The sequence below is a fragment of the Perognathus longimembris genome, chromosome 28 (assembly GCF_023159225.1).
Source record: "Perognathus longimembris pacificus isolate PPM17 chromosome 28, ASM2315922v1, whole genome shotgun sequence".
Lineage (NCBI taxonomy): Eukaryota > Metazoa > Chordata > Mammalia > Rodentia > Heteromyidae > Perognathus > Perognathus longimembris.
This window is the reverse complement of record NC_063188.1, coordinates 104,883,901-104,907,555: the sequence shown is the minus strand read 5'-3', so window position 1 is coordinate 104,907,555 and position 23,655 is coordinate 104,883,901. Positions and strand designations below refer to the sequence as shown.

The window sequence follows — 23,655 nt, the reverse complement described above, 5'->3', positions numbered from 1 at the left end:
AAATATAAGCATAATTAAAGAACAAGTGAAATGCTACAGAGAGAAACATTAGAAACAAAGTATGTATTTGTCCTTCCATAATTATACATATCCTTATAAACAAAGCATCCTCCTAGCATAAGACTTCAAGTTGACTAGAAAGCTTGCTGAGGGTATTGATGCTGTGGTTTCTTTTAATAAGTCACACTGCTGGCTGCCGGGTGCTACCCATCCATGCTCTACTATTCTTCATTGTTTGCAAATGTCCTAGAAGTAAGCCAAAGTCCTGAGCTTTGAGCTCTGTTATTCCTGAGAGGTGGAATCTATATTAGAATGGCAAAAACTCCATTTAAGGTGGCTTAAATACCAATAGTCTCACAAAATAAAAGATACTTAAAATGTGAGTAATATACACGAGAAGAAAAGTGGAAGCAGCAAAGAAAACATGATTCAAGAGTAGCAAAAAATGCATCAACTTGATTTTTTTTCTCCATTAACTCAGCAAACACAAATAACCAAGTATCAGATATTGTGCTTGGCACTGGAGATTCAAAGTCAAATAAGAATTCTCGGGAGTATACAGTCTAGAAGAGCACCAGATTAGTAAATTCACAACCTCAGTACGGTACAAAATACTCAGCACAAATATGGGCACAATAGGAACACAGGAGAGGGTGAAAAAGTTAGAAGTCAGGGCTGCTTTCCTGTGGAATAATTTGTGAGCTGTATTTTGAAACACAAGTAGAAATTCTTTGAATCTAAGTACCTGGTGAGTGTAAGAATGAAGTCATGGTAAAGTATAACTTCTTCAGGGAACTGTGAATGGCTTTCTAGAACTAAAATTAATGGAGACCTGGGAGCTCAAAGGTCTGGAAAAAAAGTATAACACCAATGTATTACTTTTCCTGGGGAAAATCTGCATTTTAAGTGGTGGTGGCAGTTAGGAATGGATTGGTAGCAAAGACTTATTCAATGAAAAAGAGGTAAATTACATGATGTAATTAGATATTTTATACCCTTTACTGAATTCACACAATGATTCATCTACCATTACAGCAGCTCTGGAAAGTAGAAATATAATATGAGCCTTGTGTGATTTAAAATTTCCTGGGAGTTGCACTTATAAAATGTAAGAAGAAATAAAAAATGAATTTTTCATGGTTCAATATAGCCAAGAAAATATAATTGTAACCCGTAGAAATGACTTGATTGACATTTTATTTTGTACAATATTTGAAATCTGGTGTATTAGTGTGCACATCATTTTTATTAGCTATGGTTCAAGTGATTGATAGGCACTTATGGCTAGTAGCTAAAAGTTCAAAGCCTAATAGTTTTGGCTGGAAAATATCTGCAGATCTGTGTCAGACCAGCAGAGAAGATCTCCATCAGCAAATAAAAACCTATGCTGAAGGCCGGGGATGTAGCTCAGTTAGGTAGAGCCCTGCTCAGTATGCACAGGCCCTAGGCTCCACACCCAAGATCACACATACATACAAACACACACACACAAACAGAAAGAGCTAAGGCATGATGGAAAAGCAAAATGTCAAATAATCTCTATCAAAGGGTAATTTCAATGTAATTTTATCAAGCTGTGGAATATTTTTATAATCTAATATTGATAATATGGAAAATATAAACCTTTCCACACAACAATGGACTCCATTGCTAAGATACAACTATAGGAAAATAAAAAGTTGCTTCGTATGTTACAGATGATGACATGAAGGAAAAAAGAGAGTAGTTAACTTCTTTATGATCAAATAGCTCACAAAGGGAAAGTCAGAATGTCCATTCAGTCTTCTTGTCAAAAGAGGATAATAGTAAATATTCTTAACTTATATTTATACCACAATGTATCAATGACAGCACAGTTGACATCTGCGACCAAATAATTCTTTGTCTGAATTGTTGTCCTGTGTATGATAGGATACTTAGCAATATTCCTAGCTTTTGCTTACTAAATGTTGGTAATAAACGCAGTCCCTCATCAGTTTTGACAAGAAAAATGTGTCCAAATATTGCCAAATCTCTAACAGGATGCATGAGATACAGTGAACGGATGTGGAAATTTAACAATGAAATCTCCCTCTACACAACTATGTAAGTTAATACAAATGAAATTAGCTGAGCATAATTTTTGACATTTTAATTATTAAATCACGTGGGGAAAGAGTGGGGACTCTTCATTATTTATGAAAAGCATTCATCAGCAAGTTGATTGACCAACACAAGGCATGTTTAGGGGTGGTTACCTTATGGCAGACTGAACTTCAACAGCAGGAAGGGTATGATTTTTTGAAGGATCTGTAACCACAAACCAGAATGACACTCTCTGGGTTACATTGCAAAGAAGGACATGGGAAATTCTGCAGAAGATGGAAAGAAAAATATACATTTAGAATGTCACTACAAATGACATTAAACTGTTCCTCCTGTAGTAATTATCATCTTATGAAACTTCTGATCTATGTGCAAAAAGTAATTTCTACCATTTTCTTTTTTATACTTTATTTATTAATTAAACAAATTTTTGACAAGGTGTTGTGCAAAAGGGGTACAGTTACATAATAGGGCAGTGTGTACATTTCTTGTGATATCTTACACCCTGTTTTTCTTTCCCTTCCCTAGAGCAGGTAGACATATATACATTACACAGTGTACCAAAAACATATACAGTAGCCACGTGGCCCACGCCAAAGGAAATTCACCTAGGACTTTAAATATAATGTCAACAATAGAGTTTATCCTTGTCTTATATGAATGTACATACTAGCTTTTGAGCTGTTGTGATCCACTGAGAGGTCTATTTTTGGTCTTTATATGTTGAGTACCTACATAATGTAGGTTGCTGACCCAAACCTGTGGGAAATATCATTTGACAAGAAGTTTTCGGTTTCGCAGATCTACCATTTTCTTACAAAGGTTTTCATTCTTTCAAAGTCATATACTTGATGACCGTTCCTTAAATAAAGGATCTGCTAGAATGAAAAATGAAATAAGCAGTAGAGAACATTCGGAATCTCATTCTCCATCAGCTAGTGGCTGACACCTTTACTACTTCAGTATCTGGTCCCTCTCTGAATCACAGAAGGCTGTGATGGGTCCTCACCAAGTGTGCTAGTGTTCTGTATTGGGTAAGAAACAGAATCTATAGCCTCCTCTTTTTTTTTTTTTTTTTGCCAGTCCTGGGCCTTGGAATCAGGGCCTGAGCACTGTCCCTGGCTTGCTTCCCACTCAAGGCTAGCACTCTGCCACTTGAGCCACAGCGCCGCTTCTGGCCGTTTTCTGTATATGTGGTGCTGGGGAATCGAACCTAGGGCCTCGTGTATCCGAGGCAGGCACTATAGCCTCCTCTTGATGCAATACTTGCTGTGTCTGCCTCTACCACCCCAGCCTTGGGACCATCAGAAGACAGATAGGTCTTCTATGTACATTTTTGAGGAAAAAGTTCTCAAGAGTAAGTTCTTCTACATGCATTGAACACATCTCCAATTTTAAGTGCTATCATCAATTCATCAGGAATCCTTGAGCAATATATTTTGTATTTATATGCTTTCCACTGCAAATTGGAAATGTGACTCATTCTATTTTCTATAGATCAATTACCAGTACAGTTAAAGACAGAAATGACATTCGTTGGGGGCTGGGGATATGGCCTAGTGGCAAGAGTGCTTGCCTCGTATACATGAAGCCCTTGGTTCGATTCCCCAGCACCACATATACAGAAAATGGCCAGAAGTGGCGCTGCGGCTCAAGTGGCAGAGTGCTAGCCTTGAGCAAAAAGAAGCCAGGGACAGTGCTCAGGCCCTGAGTCCAAGCCCCAGGACTGGCAAAAAAAAAAAAAAAAGAAATGACATTCGTGGTCGGGAAAAAGATGATCTAGACATGGATATTTGAAAGCTGGAAATTAGAAGAAACTATGAAACCACAAAACTGCCAGTGCTAAACATAAATCCTAGATGGCTTTATTCTTCAATTTTTAACAGCCAAATTATAAAAAAAAACTCGCATTAACATCATCTTATGTGAATGAAACACATCAATTTTATTTACTGAAGCAAGTAGTTATTTCTTTTTATAAGTATATTATGCTCATTTTTACAATCATGAAAAAGCACACTCTGTCAATGGCTTCTCATATTTCCTCCCTTTCAGTGTCCAATACAAAAATAGAGGCAAGTGCCAGACCCATTGGTCAGGAGCTATGTGTCTGGGCTCAGCAATGAGAAAGGAAGAAGCTAAAACTGCCCTTGTTATGTGGGTGACAACGATTAACCTGAGAAACACTGCATGCCACTGTGCACAGGAGGAAGGTGGTGGCGGAGGCAATTCCTGGCCTCGTGCAACTGCCCAGTGTACATGCCTGGCCCATAGCTTGTCACATGCCCCACACGCTTTGTCTTCCTAACCTGGAGCAAATGCCCTGACAGTCCCCGATGTCAGGTACCCACATATTTTATTGTCCTAATTCGATTTATATGTCAAGTTGGAGACATCCAGACCAGGAAATTCACCTTTAGTCCTAGCTAAAGAGGCTGAGCCATCCCAAGGAAGTGAAAAGCAGCTCGACCTAGAGCTGTTTGACCCTTGCAAAAACATGGGAAGGAGAGAGACCAAGCATAATTGTTACTCCATTTGTGTGTTTTAAAGAAGCTAAATGGGTATTCAGTAAACACCAGTTACACCCAGAACCAAGAATTAAACCAAGAAAGAATAGTTTGCTTGCTTAAATGGTTCATTGCTTTATTTGCCAGAGTTTTACAACCGCTATTTGTAAACACTGCCAACTCAGCTTCTGGATGTCTGCTTGCTATCACAGGCACTATCACCTGCATGTGGTACATGTGATTTTTGCCTTTAAAAGCCCAGCCCTAGTGAGGTCCAGTGCTGTTTGTCACCAATGTGGTGGTGGCGATCAGATGCTGTGCACAGCTAAATAAAAGACTCCTAGTCCGATTGACTAAGCGCTAGTGGCTACTGTCATGGGTTCGAGGCCCAACTGGGTGTCCAGTATACAACATTTTCATATCACCTGACCAGTGTACTGACAAGCTCCTCCCCTCGGCCCCCTTTACAGGCCTCACACACTTTGTCTACCTAACCCTGTGCGCATGCTTAATGGGCCTGGCCACCTCTGACCCCACCCTCCAAGTTACGTGCCCCTCACGTGGTCTTCCTAACCCACTGCGCAGGCCCAGTATGCAGGCATAGGGGCCTCCACCAGGTCACATGCTCCAGGCCTTGCCTCCCTAAACATGTGCGCATGCCTGGCCCTACACATGCATCCAATGAATTTTTTGCTTTCGCAACCCAGTGCGCATGCCCCACTCGCTGGCCAACGGTCTTGGGAGACTGCTGGCTGCTTGTCCGCTATCAATCCACTGACATCGGAGCGAGATCCCCACGCCAGGCTCCAGACTCGTCATGGGCAGCTTCCTGAGCAAAAACCTGAGCCCACAAAAGGTCGCTGTGCAGCCGTGGGCGCGCAAGCCCAGCTCTTGCAAGCCGAGGAACGGCCGTCTCAGATCTCTCTGGGCCACCGTCCAGGCCACCTACCTGGGCAAGTACCTGATCCACTACATGAGCATGTGCAAGGCCTGGCTGTGGCCCTCAGCCCGAAAGCGCAGCTCCGTGAGGCCCAGGCCTGCCCCTCTCGGTGACTTCACCAGCTACCGTCGGGCAATGCGCAAGGCCAGCAAGCAGCCCTTCAGCCGGAAACACCACTCTGTGAGGCCCGGCACCGCGCGGTGGGATGTGGTCGCCAGCTACTGCCGGGCTACACGCAAGGCCATGGAGCAGCCCCTCCGGAAGCGCCACTCTGTGAGGCACAAGCACAAACATCGCAACGCGATCACGAGCAGCGCCATGAACGTTAACTTGGACAAGGCTATGCGGATGGCCGCCTTGCAGCGCTTCATGCAGAAGAACCAGTCCGTGAGGCCCACACTTGCACACCAGTACGCGGAGCCCACGGGGAGCAACCAGATGGAGCTGCCAAGCTCTAAGGTCAGTAGAGGCCCAGGGGCGGTCCCCACACCTGCTCCGAGAAGCTTTCCTCGCAAGCTGTCTCTCTGGCTCCCAGTGAGGCCCGATTATCCTGGTGGCGAATACAGCCATTACCTGAAGCACAGGATTTGGTCCCCTCAAGTTCTTTCAAGGGATCCAGAGCCTAGGAATAGGTCGTATGTGCATTGCTGGAAGGCAACGGGGCCACCTAAGTGGCCCGCCCCACGAGGAGAGGCTAGAAGCCTAGGTCAAAGACAGATAGTGGACCCGGGCCAAAGCAAGTTCTGCAGACCTGTCTGGTCTAAGGCTCTGTACCGCAAGAGTTCTGCACCTCAACCACATGACACCAGCAAAACTATGGCCGGGTCTCTCAGGCTCAGGCTGGGGCTCCGGAACCGAACCCTCGACTCCCACAACATGATGAAGAGCAAGAGCTGCAGCTATGCTTCAGCCTGCCCAGTCTGCTGCCCAGCTGATGCAGCCTTCCCTCAGCCTGCCCAGCCCACTGCCGGAACTGCTCCAGGGGACACGCCAGCCCAGGATGCAGAGCCAGAGCCTCAAGTGGACAATCAGGAGGAGATGCCATGCTGCCTGCCAGCCTCCAGCCCTCCTGACCATCCCACTACCCCACTAGGAGCCCTGGCTCCTGAGTGTATCCATCCTGATGCCCCCCTGGCTCCTGAGGGGCAGGGCCCTGCCTCCTGAAGCCACAGCCTTTGCACCCTACTTATCCCTGCTCTACCCCCACAGAAGTCACTGGACAATCTGGAGACTTTTCACCCCTTCACTTGATAGGTCTGCCCTTCCCTCCTTACCCTGAGCCCACAGTTGAAAGAGACTTTCCCCTGCCAACCCAGACTTAGATAGTTGGTCTTCCTCTCAAAGGGCCCAGTTTGTGTAGTTAAATATTTGTTTCTGTTCTGTATAATAAAGACAAGAAGTTTGTTAATCAAGAAATTGTCATAGTCTTTTTTGTTGTTTTGTTCGTTTTCTCTATTAAATACTGAGGCAGTGTTCCTTCTTTAGAAAATAGAGGGCAGGGCTGGGGATGTGGCTTAGTGGTAGAGTGCTTGCCTAACATACATAAAGCCTTGGGTTCCATTGTTCTGTACCACATAAACTAGAAAAGCCAGAAGTGGTTCTGTTCCTCAAGTGGTACTACCCTTAAGCAAAAGAAGCTCAGAGAATTGCCCAGACCCTGAGTTCAAGCCCCAGGGCTGGCAAAAATATATAAGTAAACAAACAAAATAAGAGGCCAGGTCACAGTAGCTCACACCTCTAAGCCTACCTACTCAGGAATCAGATCTGAGGACCACAGTTCAAACCAGCCTGGGCAGGAAAAGCCATGAGACTCATCTCCAAACAACCACCAGAAAACCAAAAGTGATGCTGTGGCTCAGTGTTAGAATGCTAGCTAGCCTTGAGCTAAAAAACCTCCGGGACAGCACCGAGGACCTGAGTTCAAGCCCCATGACCAACAAAAATACAATCAAAATAAGCTTGGAGATATATTCACTAGCTGCAGATTCCATCAAGAATCCATCCTTAATGTCTCTTTCTCTGTTGCTGTCCTGTTGAAGTCAATCTCCTGAAGAGTATAAACCTCTAGGGAACACTGAGGACTGAGTTTTGAAACAACCAATGAGAGTCTTAGTAGCCATTCTAAACAATGGGCAGCATCAGGCTATCAATGGTTAAATATCATACTTTGACCATGACACTGAATTTTTTAAAATGTCTTTTTTTTGGGGGGGTACTGGTGTTTGAACTCAGGGGTTCACATTTATTACATAGGCATTATTCCATTGAACTTCTAGACCTTTTCTTTACTTCCTTTTTTGAGATAGGATCTCACTTGCTGCCCAGTGTATACCTGGGTTTTGACACACTTATAGTAGGCTTCCTATCATAGGTAGGGTGACCGGCAGGAACCACTATACCTTACTTATTACTGCTGAAATGGAGTCTTTAGAACTTTTCTGCCCAGATTGGCCTGAAACCATGATCCATCCCAATGTCAATCTCCTACACAGCTGGGATAGCAGGCACATAGCACTAATATTCTTTCTATTAGGATTATACATCATAGTTCAGTGTGGTCCTTGATACCTGCAATCCCAGCATTCGCGAGGCTGATGCAGGATACAAGTGAAAAGAGAGACTGAGATACAAAGTCCTATCTTGATTGAAAATTGCAAAGGATTGGAGTATAGCCCACTGATAGAGCACTTCTCTACCTTGAGCGAGATCCTGGCAATGGGGGAATAAAGACTATTTCATGATTTTTCCAACTGGTACGATTGGTATGAAGGACAGATCATTCTTTGTGGTTGGGGATTGTCCCAAGAAGTAGAAGGTGTAAGCAACTTACCTGCCCTCTGACCAATGTGTGCCTGTAGGATACTCAAAGTTGTGACCATCAGCAGTATCTCTAGGCATTGCCAAATAATCACTGTAATCAGGAGGTCATAAGTCACAGTGGTAAAGAACCACTGAGCATTACTGACCTCTACTGGCAAGAAAGAGTCAAGCTAAGTCTTTTTGTTATGTATGCTTATAATACATAACAAAGGCATAGATAGGAACAAAAAAAAAACTAGTGTGTGTATGAATTCTTGCTTCGATGCACTGTGCTGTAAGCACTGCTCCATTCCCACCCCTTCCCTGAGGGAAGGAATATGCTAGCTCTCTCTCATGCCCCCATTCAGAATCTCTCTTATCTTCTAGGGAGTTCTGACTTCTTTTCCACTGTCCACCTGGGGTGACACTGAAGAAACCAGGTCATCTCTCTGGAGAGTCCCGCATGGTTGTGATCAGGACCTCTCCTTATAAGTCATGTTTGATCTCTTGGCCAATGAAGAGTGAGCTGCAAGTATTTTCAAATATGAAACAGCATCTTGGGGAGATGACAAGCTCTATGAGATATTGCTGGTGACCAAACTCTATTGACCGAGGAGGTTAGATGGAACAAGAGTGTCTATTATTCTGTGAATTACTTAAATATGTTTATTCTGGTTTCTTAGAAAATATGGGCTTCTGCTTTGGTTTTTAACGCTTTTATGAGATGCTTTGTTTTAGAAAAAAATGCTTATTATCTGGTCTTGGTATTTAGGAAATGTAAAATTGTTTAAAAGGACTAATTTTAAAGTTTCAAACTGGCAACAAAATTAAAACTTAATAACAAATGCTGGTAAATGCATGGAATTGGGATCTAGGAAATAATATGGGAACCAAGAGGCCCAGCCACTTCAGAGAAGTATTTGGACATGTTTTCTAAAAGAGAGAGTGTGGATGCCAGAAGCTATCTTACACACACACACACACACACACACACACACACACACACAAAAGAGGCTGACAAGGATGTTCCTTGCAGCCCTTTTTATCACAACTGACAATAAGAACAACTTAAATGTCCACTAATATGAGAATGGATAAAGTAATAAATCAAATGCATACTATCAAGAAAATACTATTCCACCGATTAGAAGAAAGAAATCACCCTGGTTTTTTAAGCTTAGCACAATCAGGTCAGATAATTTTATATTACGTAGGACAATGCACAGCAGGCCTTGCTTGTGCATAGAACAATGCACAACGGTCCTGGCTTGTGAACTGTCGGGTACATAGCAGCAAACCTGATACTGTGAGTATTGCCCTCCACTTATGACAATGAAAACGTCTCCAGACATCCAAATATCTCGTAAAGGATGAAATAATCGCTTGGCCTGGTTCAGGCTTGTAATCCTAGCTACTTGGGAAGCAGAAATTGGGGGATCATAGTTCAAGGCCAGCATTGGCTTTTTAAAATAAAATTCAAGAGACTGTCTCAACCATTGGCTGTCATAGTGCCACATGCGTGTCATCCCAAACTACAGGAGGAGCACAGTGGTTGGGTGCAGGAACATGTGCCTATTAGCCTAGTAATAAAAGGAATCACAAATAGAAAAGTTTCAGTCCAGGTCAGTATGAGCATAAAGTAAGACGCTATCTCAAAAAGAACACATTAAGTTGCTAACAGAGTAGCTCAACTGGTACAGTGCCTGCCTTGTAAACATGAGGTCCTAAGTTCAAATTCTAGTACCAGCAAAGGGAAAAAAAACCATTCCTTAGTGGAAGTCACTGAACTACAGCTACATATTTTCAATAAAAAGATCAATCTTAAAATAAATCACCAACTGAAAAAGAATATTATATGTAGTATATACCCTTTACATAAATAAAATAAATGAAAAATAGTATTTCTTTGTAAGTATATGTATTCTGGAACCAGGGATTGAACTCAGGACCTCAAGCTCTCACTTGGCCTTTTTCCCTTCATGGCTACTGCTCTACCACTTGAACCACCTGAGCCTTCAGGTTGTTGTTTTTTTTGTAGGTTGATTGGAGATAAAGTCTCAGATTTTTTTGCTCAAGCTCACTTTGAACTTGTATTCTCAGATCTCTGCCTCCTGATTAACAAAGATTACAGGCATAAGCCACCAGCACCCAACATTTCATAATATAGGAGGCAAAAATCCAGGTATAAGGTCACCTAAAAACTTGGTTTGTGTTGTTCTTTCCATCTACAGCGTCATTACATGTTCAAACATGAACTTCATAGAATCTCTATTAAAAGAGTCAGAGGAGACAGCCATAAACAAAGCAGTCTTCCCATGGAACTTACTTCTAAGTGTGTAAAAGCAGAAGAAAAACAAGTAAATAAAGAAATGCATGTACTTGGGAGGGTGCTATGCACAGTGGAAGAACACAGAACATTCCTTCATCACATTTTTGGCCCCAAATACTTTCCTGTGTTTCCATAACCATAGACATTCAAAACCAAAGGAAAAGCCTGGAATTCAGAAGATGCCAGAATTCACCTTCATATTTTCATGCCCTATCTGAGAATAGATCCAAGATGGGGGGAGAATAAAGGGCTTCTGATTTCATGTGACTTATTCAAAGTCTTTGTCAGGAACTTCATGGTATCTGACCAAAGAGCATTCTTTTTTTATTTTATCACCTGTTGATCATCAGGAACATACTACAGTTTATCCACCTACGAGCTAAAAGAATTCTCTTGGGCCCTAGAAAATTAAGGAATCAATATACACCGGTTCTAATTATAGACTATGTACAACTAGTGTGACTTACCCCTGATCTTCCAAATAAATATCCCCAAGTTTTGCACAAAACACGTTTTAATGTGATAAACTGCAATGCTATTAGCACAGTTAAAATTCTACATTTCCAAGATGTTTAGTATAGATGGATCTGATGATTTTTACATAACATACACAAGTAGCTGCTTGAAGCAAATCACTACTAAGAAGTATAAATATACCTTCCAATAGGAAGTATTGGAAACCCTGGTCTGATGCTAATTCTCTCAGAATTGGCTCCACTGACATTTCTCATCAAGGGGGCCAGGCGTGCAAATGGTATCCAAGGGGTGGTTAGAATTTGGCTCTTGTTTCTAAAATCAGGACTAAATGCTGGGAGCTGGGCTACTGTTTTGCAAGCACAAGACCATTAATCCCCTTACCTTACCATGGATACAAGAGCTCACATTGTTCCTTTTTAAATCACAAGACTTATCTTTGAATAATTAAACAGAGACACAAATCCACTACATGCTCTACACTTTTTAACTCAGAAAGAGAAAACTATGCTTGAGATAGACATTTACCTGTCTCACTCAAAGTGGTAAATTACCTAAAAGCCAAAATTGGAGTAAGAAAGTATGTAATGTTTTCAGTTTGCCTGGAGAATAAACTAAACTTCAAACTTAGATCATACCATTCTTATTAACTGCTTACAATATTTCAAGTTTTCTGTGCCTCTATTTTTAGCAAACCTGGCCAAAAACATATTTTAAACCATGGAAAATATCTAGATGGCATTTTCAACTGAACGCTCAATAAAATCACTAGGAACTCACTCAAATGTAAGCAGAGCTTTCACTTAGATTAATTCTTCATACATCTTTCACTTTTCTTCAAAAAATAACTCAGCAAACAGCAGTACAAATTATTTGTCATTGTTTACAAAAATAATTTTTGAAAGAATTCCCTTGTTTCAGTCACATGATAGCCCTTCTTTTTTGTGTCTACCACAGCCAGGGTCATGGGAGTCCGACCAGAGATGTGTAGACCTAGTTTATCCATCATTTTAAGTGCCCAGAATATAGCATGCTTTCAATAATAGTTAATGCTGCAGATCTGACTGTGTAGACCACAATGAAAGAAGATGTTTTTGTTTACTCACACCATTGCCTTTGGCTGCCCCAACAGCTCTCTTCCTCACCTCCAGACAGCATCTGGAACACGTGGTGGAACCTGCCTGTCACTTACGGCCACTACATCCTCCACGCCAGTCCAATCCACTCTTCTTCTCCCACCAACAGGCAGCTAGTCTCCTTCCAGCTGTTCTGTCCAAACAGGGCCCCTGAGTGGCAGCCCTTGGCCTTCTATCCTGATGCCCACCCTCCCGCACGCTCATTCTCCCTCATTATAGGTAGGAAAGGGAGTTGGGGGGAGGGAGGGTCAGACAGATAAGAAAAGGAAGACCAGGGACTTTCCTTGGTCAGAACCTTCTGTGGTTTCCACTTGGTGTTAGTGGTCCTTGGTGACAGGCATCTAGACGCTCTGCATTCAGAGTGCTCCTGTGGAATCTTTGGAGACCCCTCCAGGTACCTGTCCCCTGCCTCATCTTCCACGCTCCCTGGGCTCTGCCTCCAGCTGCACACCTCCAACCTTGCTCTCCTACCCAGCTTGCCCTGTGCTTAGTTCTCAGCTCAATGGGCAACAACTCCATCTAGTCACCTTTGAAAGCTACCTCTTTTCTGGATAGGAGGGGTATTTATTAAAATATATGCAACAGTATATGCAAATACATATATCATGTTTATTCTGCTTCCTTAACATCTCCTCTTTTATTTTTCATAACCAGATATTGTGAATTTAAGAGAAGATGATTAATATTAATCTTCTTCTCTAGGCTCTGAGTCATTACAGTACTCAGACCAAAGAATAAGACAGATAGGAGATCAAAATAAAAGACTACATTGGAGAATACGACATTAACTTCAGAATATTCTGAAATGAAGTAAGTTTACCCATCCTGTCTCATGGTGAGTTGATCTGAGGCAAGAAGAACCATGTACTAGAGCAACACATGATATGGCACCTACCAATCTAAATGTTCCTTCACTGAAAATAGTAAAGTACTGCCTAACGGGTATGCGTGCCTGTCAGAGCATGCATCCTGGTTCAATACTTAACTAGAGAATAGCACTAAGAATGCCTGGAGGAGTGGGGAGGGCAAGCTAATTTCCAAAGAGAAAGGAACCCAAACCAAGACTCTCCTTCTAGCTCATCAGACAAGCGATTTCCTTCTTAAGGAGAGACATGAGGTAGTGGAGGTAAGGAGATAACAGAAGTGTTCCCCTAACCACAAACAAGGGAAAGAAGCACTACAAATAGAGAAGATTCCGCTAGAGGACTGAAACAAAATGTAAAACCATTAGAAGTGCTGATTGCTTTTAGGAAAATTAGCATGGTACTATGATAGCTGCTAATGTAAAAAGAATAATGTGTGTGTGTGTGTGTGTGTGTGTGTGTGTGTGTGTGTGTATTCAGGGGGGTTCCTAAATGAATGTAGAATCTGTAGTATCTACCGCTCTACAAGAAAAATTATATGTATACAATAGAATATAGAAATCTCAAGACATATAACTACAATCTTGTAAGTAATTTGTCTCTATATTGTCTATTGAACAAAGAAAATTGTTGGAACATGATATAAGCTCTAAGGGCACACATATTGCAAAAGATCTTTTAAATGAGATGCCTCTTAAAAATTATTTACGAGGGTTAGGATGTAGCTCAGTCGCAAAGTGCTTGCCTAGCAAGTGCAATGTCCTCGGTTCAATCCCCAGTCCAAAAAAAAAAAAAAGAAGAAGAAAGGAAGAAAGACAAGACAAAAGATTTTGGTTAAGAAATCATTTCAAGGTCAAGGTTTGAAATAGTGAACAATCTCAAGTAATACTGCAAATAGTTGAAATTCTGAACTGTTTACTTACTCTGTTTTTTCTCTGTTGGGAACTTTTCTCATGGAGAAAGCCACCATTGCTTTGAAAAGATATTCTTCATTTGTATCCCAGACATACTGAAAGAAAAGGAAATAGAAAATGTAAAAAAATGGGTTTTAAAAAATCCATTAGGTAGTTTATTAGATCATTCTCCCTCTCATTCATTGCCATTCCCTCTCTCCTGCCCTGCCATCCTCTCTTTCTATCTCTTTTGCCTCCCTCTTTCCCTCTCCTTCTCTTTCTTCCCTTTCTCTCTTCCTCTCTGTCTTGAACCCACATCTTTCTCAAACACTGAAAGTTGGAGACCAGGAAAATTCATGTCCCTTAAGGTCCAGTGTTGAGTTTCTTGAACATTTTAACTGAACCATGTTCACACTGTTTGGTGTACTTCTTTTCTTCTTCTTCTTTTTTTTTGCCAGTTCTGGGACTTGGACTCGGGGCCTGGCTTCTTTTGCTCTGTGTATGTGGTGCTGAGGAATCAACCCAGGGCTTTATGCATGCTAGGCAAGCACTCTACTGCTAAGCCACATTCCCAGCCCCAGGTTTGGTGTATTTCTTACTATATTACTTCCTTAGAAGCTTCAGTGGCATTAGCGAGCCCACAAACTGGGCATTGGGATAATTCATCTTGACCATATATGCTCCCTTCTATCCCTTCCTTTCTCTGTTCCCTCATAAACTGGCTCTCCCTCCCAGATTCCTTTCTTGTGACATATAAATTTTTTAAATTTTTCAAAGCCAGAAAATATTAAGGTATATGGGTATGACAGGCTGAATTATATCCTCCTCCCTACCAAAAACAAATCATGTTAAAGTCATAATCCTTAATTCCTCAGATTGTAACCATATTCAAAAACAGTATCTGTGAAGAAATGGTTAAATGTAAAATGAAATTATTAGATGGATATTACTAGAAGAGGAAAACTGAATACAGATTCATACAGAGGGAATACAATGTGAAAATAAAAGGGAGGTGGCCATTTCTAAGTCTAGGAGAAAGGCCTGGAATTGGTTGTTTTCTCACGGTCTTCAGAAGAAATTAACCCTGCATTCACCTTGGACTGTTACTTTCCAGAACTGAAAAACAAATTCTGTTGATTAAGGCCCTTGGGTCGGTGGCATTTTGTAACAGCAGCCCTAGCAAACTAAGGAGGTGTATTTGACTCATCTTGTTACATCTTACAGCAATTGTAAAAACCTGGGGCCAAAGGAGATAGGCACATTTAGGGACCACCAAAGTTGCTTGTGCAAATAAAAAAGGGAGCAAGGCCAAAGAGATGAGTTTCTGGGTCTAGCTGGAGTTGGCAAATCATTGTCAGGATTTATTTTCCACTCTGGAGAGAAAATGAATTTGACTATTATATGTGTTTTACTCTTGTATTTGGAGTAGGATGGGTGCTGGTTGCTCATGCCAATATCCTAGCTACTCAGGAAACTGAGTTCTCAGGATTACAGTTCAAAGCCAGCCCAAGCAGGAAAGTCTGTGAGACTCCTATCTCCAATAAACTACACACAAAAAGCCAGAAGTAGTGCTGTGGCTCAAGTGGCAGAGTGCTAGCCTTGAGCACAAAAGAGGCTCAGGGACAGTGCTCAGGCCTTGAGTTCAAGCCAAAGGTTAGGCCAAAAAAAAAAGAAAAGAAAAAAAATCTGATGAATCTAAATAACAAAAAAGATGTACTGTTCAGTTAACTTCTCAGGTTTTGAACGTTTATAACTTCATCTCTATTTCCCTAACAGGTCATTTAAACTTTATTGAAACAATTCTTCAGTCTTTTCTCTATTTTACATGTCATCAAAATGAAAACCCCAATCTCTATTTCATATGCAAGCACCAAATGTTGCATTTCAATGCCAACTCTAGATATTATTTGAAGTACTTCTTCCATTTCTTTTCATTTTTGAGATAGGGTCTCACTGTGTTACCCAAGCTGGTCTCAAATTCTTGGACTTAATTTAAGCACTATTCCTGCCACAGCCTTGCAAGTACTGGAACTATAGTTATGCACCACCATTCCAAGCTATCTTCTTTCAATGTTTCATTTGATATGGTTCATGGAATAACCCCTAATTTTGAATAATGAATTTGTTTCCAAAACCTATTTTACTCAGAATAAGAATAGCTACAGGTCAATCTAATAAGTGAATAGGAAACACAAAGGACAAACTCGTTTGGTTAAAATTAGCATATAAATACTATTCAGACAGGGAAGGTATGTTACGATAATGTGAAGATGAGGAATAAACCTGCACAAAATCAGGTAATAATGATAATGTCAGTGCAGTTAATGAAAATGAAGATACAAACGAGAATCTGTCAGAGCATGGATTTAAGTTGCTTTTTAGAATCTTAGAGAACATTTGACCAGATCTCATGCCTCTGCACTGGTTCTCTTAAAAACAAAAACATGATCAGATGCTGGTGGCTCACGCCCATAACGATAGCTACTTAGAAGTTTGAGATCTGGGATCATGGTTCAAAGCGAGCTCAGGCAGGAAAATAAGTGAGATTCTTCTCTAATTAATCATTAAAAAGTCAGAAGTTGGGGCTGGGAATATGGCCTAGTGGTAAAGTGCTCACCTCGTATACATGAAGCCCTGGGTTCTATTCCTCAACACCAAATATATAGAAAAAAGCCAGAAGTGGCGCTGTGGCTCAAGTGGTAGAGTGCTAGCCTTGACCAAAAAGAGGCCAGAGCAGTGCTCAGGCCCTGAGTTCAAGACTCAGGACTGGAAAAAAACAAAACAAAATAAAAAAATCAGAAGCTGAGCTGTGGCTGGAGTGGTTGAGCACTTGCTTTGGTCACAGAGCCAAATCCAAGGCACTATAGATCATAAAAAGAACAACCAGTTGTAAAGTGAGTTAGGTATTTTACCAATGGAACCAACCCATCTTGAGGTAAATGTGAAATGATTGAAAGCTTGTGTATTAGTCATGGCATATTTCTACTACATTATTCAAAATGTTTCATAGTCTCCAAAATATAAAGGATTCAAGCACATATACTAATGAAGAAATGTACAACTGAAGAATTACTAAAGCTAAAACACATGTACTTTTTAACCCACAATTTCATTCCTGAATAAATACTTCCTACTTCGCCTGCCCCCCCAAAAAACTGCACACATAGAAAAGAGTTTAGAATATTTTAGTAGTTTAAGCACCTATTGTACATATACTTCACATACAGGTACTCAAGAAGCAGGTTTGAAATTGGACATACCTTTATAGCCCATGTGCAATTTCATACATCACATAGTGCATACTAGTTGCATATATTTGCCTACCTCTTGATATTCTCTGGTTTCATATCACCTCATTTCAATACTACTTGTGCCAAGGCTCATTCAGAGCCCTGCTCACCTTGCTTTATGCATGTATCTAAGAACAGACTATAGCTAATCTATAAAGCATACCTAGAGAAGTCACAGAACAAGATTTGTAAATTTAATGCTGAATTTATAATGTCTTACCTCAAAACTGCCTGGAAATCCCTTTGGTTTCTCCATTAGCTTTGTCTCGTGAGTCACATGACTATTTCCAACTTCCCACAGGCCCCCTAAATCATCATGCCCATGCCTTCCCTCACACCTCACTCTCACTATATTCTCTGGTCTTATCAGTTATAGATACAGTTCAAGTCATAAACTTAAACTTCCCTGTCCTCCTGATACCAAGATATTAAACTTCCTCCATAGACACTCATCCTACCTGTTTACCTCCTAGGGTGTTGTTTCTTTCCTGTCAATAGCCAATTCTTCCACCTCTATTAGGAAAGATCTCCTCTGTCCTTCTCAGAATCTAAAGCATAACTGTTTCTCCTCTATACTTTGTATATTCAAATCTATCTGAAGCTTATCAACTCACTTTTTTCCCCCAGTCCTAAGTCTTGAACGCAGGGCTGGGGCACAGTCCTTGAGCCTCTTTATGCTCAGGGTTAGCGCTCTACCACTTCAGCCACAATGCCATTTCCGGCTTTTTCTGAGTAGTTTATTGGAGGTAAGTCTCATGACCTTTTCTGCCTAGGCTGGCTTTGAACCGAAATCCTAAGATCTCAGCCTCCTGAATAGCTAAGATAACAGGCAAGAGCCACCGGCGCCTGGCTTGTCCATTCACTTTTAATCATGCTCAAAGTATGCCAGGCATCACTGGCTCACACCTGTAATCCCAGTTTCTCAGGAGGCTGACATCTGAGAAATGTGGTTCCAAGCCAGCCCAGGCACTAAAGTCTGTGATAGTATTATCTCCAATTAAACACCAAAAAAACCAAAAAGCCAGAAGTGGCACTATAGCTCAAGTGGTTAGAGGGCTAGCCTTGAGTAAAAAAGGTCAAGGACAATACCAAAGTCCTGAGGACTGACAAACACACACAAAAGATAAAAATAAACAAAAAATAACTCACTACTCAACTTCGTTCCATCCCTTCCTACCCAAAATCCTTAAAGGAAATGTTCACACTTCTATTTTTACATGCACATCACCCATTTGTTTTAAATTCCCTCTGGTATATGCCTTCCAACTCAATAGTAAGATTACTATACAGAGAGGCACATTGTTACATTCAGTATAGTGTGATTAGCAAAGAAAATTTAAAATGAAAACGCAGGTGCCACTTACTGCTTTATCTCCAAGAGCAGTTCGGATACTAAGTCTCACTTTAAAGGCATTCTCTCCATCTGCCAGAAAGAAAAAAAGAAAGCAGTAAATAACAAAATCTATCAAATCACAGTTTGAAAATTTCTATTTAATGCAACTCAAATCAACAGAATACAGAATGTCCATTAAGTTGCCCCCAAATACTTCTGAAAATTTAATGAAAATCATATTAGTTTCAATATTTCTCTAAAACTTATGAGTCGTATGTTCAATTTTCAAGCCACAACATGCCTGCAGTTTTAGAAAAGTATAGTTTGTTCAGTCAATGTCTCATCAATCATTTAGAAAAATCTAGTTTTAAGTTTCAAGGTAACATACCCGGTTGACAGAGTTCAGCCCGAATAGCATTTACCAAGAAAAAGAGCAGCCACAACATTCTTTCAGAGTTGAAAACAGGAGACAAACACAGGGGAAAAATTCCACCTTCCACTTAAAGCTGTCTTAGCCATTCTGTGACCCGGATTAGAATATCGGAGAAATCAGCCAGCTACCATCTAAAATGTTTAATAATTAACATCCATCACTTGGGTTAAGGCTACCATATAAGCAGACCATCTCCAGTCAGTTCCTTACAAAAATGTGTTTGGAAAACAGAGGAGTTGTTTTTTAACAAACTCTACCTGAAAAGAATGTTTCTCTTGCTGACACAATCAGAATTACCCCCCCCCCCCCCCCCCCCCGCCGACACACACTCCAACACACCCTCACTGCTTCTGCAGTTGTCTGGGTAAGGAACAGTGGAAAGAAATGAGTTGTCTCCAGAAGATTTCTTTGGCATAAATTTTCCTCCTTTCGGGGCTAAGTTATCTGGCTCATAAATAGACTAATTTGGGAAGCAAGTATCACTCATTTCTCTAGTGAACTAAGCATATTCTTCCTACAATGTCTCCCCTGAGTCTCACCTTGGCAGGTAAACAGGCATCCAAGACAGATTCTACTTCAAACTAACGATCTTCGTTGTTTTGTTTAGCCCTAATATCTGACAGCTATGTAGAATAAAATGGAATTCTATGGAGTAATGGATGCCCAATGTGTTGCACCCGTGCTACTCAGTATGATATCCACTAGACATGGATAACTACAAAGCCAGTGCTGAGCTCACTGGCTGCAATGGCATGAGTGGAAAGGCTGACTTTCCCAGTCTGGCTGAGTAATGGTGAAACTCTATCTCAGCCACACTACATTTCTAGTCCTCATGGTCAAAACTGAAATTGCAAGAAAACCCAGAGATGATCTGAGATTTAAGATGATAAGTGCAAAAGACCTTTTCCTGCTGGGCATCCTAATGATGATGTCAACAGAAGCCCCCCCACCCCCACCCCCAACCCCGAGCTCTGTGCCAGGGACTTTCTCCTTTTATGCTGGCTCTTTCAGTCCCCACATCCCACCTCATTCCTCAGAAATCATAAAAGGAAAGATGAGATTAGTTGACCCTGGTGAAAAACAGGAAATTAGGATTTTTAAAGCATGGTATCTTCATAGAAATATATGAACAGGGATACATTTGTAGCCCTTTCCCGTCTAAGGAAGGTTGAGATTCTATTGGAGACAACTCATTTCTGTTGTCTAAGTCCACATGAAGAAGTCTTTTCTCATCTCCTTCACTTCTGATGCCAGAACACTAAGACAGGAAAAACTGTCCCAAACCAAGTCAGTCCAGCCATTCAAGGAATGTCAATGTTAGGTGCAATGGAAATTTCCTAGAAGACAGTTTACTTAACTACTGCTTGGGAATGAAAAGTCAATAAACATAGAGAAAAGAGATTGAACCAAGTGTTCTATTTGCATCAAGGAACACAGCTTATTAGGGACACAAAACTTATTAAGTTTTTCCTTTCATCTTGAGTTTCATAAAAGCAACAAATTTCTCCCTATGATTTTACTTAACACTTGTATGAGTAGGATTAAAGACAGTAAAATGCTGAGTCTTAGTCAGTTTGAGCTACCAATTTGAAAGGAAAATAAAAATCCCTTACTTTTCAATTATGGTTTTTCAATGCTTGTTGTCTCATTTAAAAAACGGAGGGAAAAAAGCAAGAGAAATCCGTCATAGAAAATGCAGAGAAGCAATGAAAAGTAGAAAACATGCACATTTAATAGTTGAAACACACTTTCCTTAGTTTGGGTCTTCTTGTGCATTCTTCTGTGGTGTTATTGTTCTTATTATTTGGTTTCATTAGACATCATTTGAACAGTTGATAAAATAGTGGCATATAATTGAGATACTTTCCTTCTTCCTTACTTGAATGGGAATGCTGCTTCACCACAGAATCTGATGAGTTGCTTTAAAAATAATATTTTATGTGATAAAAGTATTATTTTCTAATTACTGAAGTTGCCTTTTATTAGTAATTGGCATTATATTTTATCACAAACCTATCTTCATTTTAATTATGATATTAACTAAGATATTACAATATTCTCATGGAATGTTTGAAATATTCCCCATAAAATATGCACATCTGTTGCTAAATTCCCCTTATATTTTCTAATGTATGCATTAATTTTTCTCATCGTTCACTAACTTTGCCAGAAGTTTTACCTTTTGTTATTATGTTTTATGCAAAGAACACGATCATGGCTCTAATTTTCAATTCTATTCTGTTTTCTGATTCATCAATTAACAAATGTCCTTCTTTAGTCATTACCTTTGTTTTCTTTTTGTTGCTGTTTTCTTGCTTTTGAGACAGGGTATTTCTATACAGCCTAAGAACTTGCTCTGGAGTCCACCATGACCTTAAACTTATAATCATCTAGCTTAGCCTCCTGAGTGCTAAGACTCAAATATGTGTCACTATGCTGGGATATATTTGTTTTGTTATATTTATAAATCTTGAATTAGCTAGTAGGCTCATATAAACTTAAAATACCTTTAATATTTCCCACATATCATTACATATAAGATATACAGTCATATCATTCACATTTTCTAAATAGTTCACAATTATAGATTTTAATTTTTCTATACTCCACACAATAATTGCCTAGAAAAGTTTTTACTATAACCAAAGAAATAGCAGCCAAAAATGAAACTAATAATACAGTATTATACTTGTACGTGTTCTGCTGTGCAGATAAAAACACAAAAGTTCAAATAATGAATATGAGATAATGGTAGCTTAATAAACATCGCAACAAAGTTGATGGAAAACAGAGCTAGATGCCAGGCTTTCACTTCTCAACCTTACTGTATTTCCCCACACTTCGTAACTTTCTACAAGGGCTGGGAATATGGCCTAGTGGCAAGAGTGCTTGCCTCCTATACATGAAGCCCTGGGTTTGATTCCCCAGCACCACATATATAGAAAATGGCCAGAAGTGGCACTGTGGCTCAAGTGGCAAAGTGCTAGCCTTGAGCAAAAAGAAACCTGAGTCCAAGGCCCCGGACTGGCCAAAAAAAAAAAAGAACATAACTTTCTACAAATTTAGTGTTTGTTTTGATGTATAGATTTTAAATATCAAGCTTCCAAAGGTTTTATATCTGTGTAACTTGTTTTATAAACTGCTCATTTAAACAATTTCACAAGAGTACTTAATAACATATTAGTACCCGGTAATGACAAATGAAGAAATGTTGATCCTTGTGAATATACTACTATTTACTCCCAAATGTTCAAAGTTTAGAGGGAATAAATAAAAGGTTTAGACTACTGTCACCATGAACAACAAAATAGGGCCTCCAGTATCCTGAGACAGGAAAGAGAAATTGATTTCTCCATGTTCTTATACTACATGACACTACTGAAAAGCAGTTTCTGGGCACATAACTATTGATCTACTGCTGTAGGGTAAATAAAATATGAGATCATACAAAATGAAAACATGTATGTTCTTTTGACTCTTGTGAGATGCTTTTAATGTTTACTAGAGTTGTAAGAGAATGTAGGAATGTGTAGGCTCCATTTACCTGTAATAAAACAAGAGGTATGGAGGATGAAGGATACTTTTAAATTTGCCCTTGATTATTCTATTTCATTGCCACAAACAGGAATAATTTTATTTTTTTCAAATTGCCAGTCAGTACTAAGATAGGGAGATATTTATATTTATTGTGCAAACATATTCAATTTTAACTCAAGGATTTTTTTCAGTCATGATGATGTTTGTCCTCTGGAAGACATTGGCAGTGTCTGTTGACTGTCACAAATGGCAAAGAAGTACAACTGGTAGCGGACAGGTAGAAGGCAGGGATGCCGGTAAACATACTACAACCTTTACAGATATCACATAGGTCAGTATCTGGTAACATGTCTCCCCGAGCAGTTGGCTTAATGGAAACACACCATACAGGGAAGAACAGGTGATGAAAGGACACAGGTATGTTTAAAATTAAGCATACTATAAGATGTATTCGACATAGATAGAACATCATTAGTTCTATCTCCCCAAATTACTACTTATTCAAATAGGCTTATTTTTCTTTTTACGCATATAGATAATAAAAAAAATAATAATTGCCTCATTACTGGAATTCCTAGGCACAACTAATGGGCTGGCAGTTAAATGGCCCAAGATTAGTAAGTACCAGCACGTGGGGTATAGTCATTGTCATGGAATACCCTTTCACCTTCCATTGTTGTTCTTATCATCTATACTTAAGTCATTTCCACATGAAAATCTTCAGTAACAAGCCAGTGTGGATGTAAGAGAATCTAAACTCCTTATCTTATAAGATCTAAACTAACTTGGCTTTGAAAAGGCATATACTTCAGGCTCCTTCCCTCCATCCTCCTCTGCACTGGTCTCCCAGGTAATTCCTGCAACTTGACCAAGGCTTACTCTGTTCTTTGTGTCCATTTTTTCCCACAGGATTTCCTGAAACTAAATTGTTAATTTCTTTTGCCTTTAATCATCTTGACCATTGTTCTAAATCTATCTCATTGTCACCTTTTCTTTTGCTTTTCTTATTCAGATTTATAACCACTTTGTCTACTTC

The 23,655-nt window shown here is 40.2% G+C and overlaps 1 protein-coding gene and 1 long non-coding RNA gene across 2 annotated transcripts in view; one reads left to right on the top strand and one right to left on the bottom strand.

The window, feature by feature from the left end:
* Positions 1–19,195, bottom strand: part of Cltrn (collectrin, amino acid transport regulator) — a 30,823-nt gene extending 11,628 nt beyond the window's left edge. Inside the window, exons 1-4 of the mRNA XM_048336793.1 lie at positions 19,038–19,195; positions 18,681–18,739; positions 14,057–14,142; positions 2,238–2,351 (exon numbers count right to left, since the gene is read on the bottom strand). Coding sequence (XP_048192750.1) covers positions 2,238–2,351; positions 14,057–14,142; positions 18,681–18,739; positions 19,038–19,095 — 317 coding nt within the window. The 5' untranslated portion in view covers positions 19,096–19,195. The remainder of the gene's footprint in view (positions 1–2,237; positions 2,352–14,056; positions 14,143–18,680; positions 18,740–19,037) is intronic.
* Positions 4–23,105, top strand: LOC125344176. The gene is made up of 3 exons (XR_007209427.1): positions 4–1,686; positions 7,187–7,193; positions 23,095–23,105. It is a non-coding gene; the product is annotated as an uncharacterized LOC125344176 (long non-coding RNA).
* Positions 23,106–23,655: the final 550 nt, after the last annotated feature.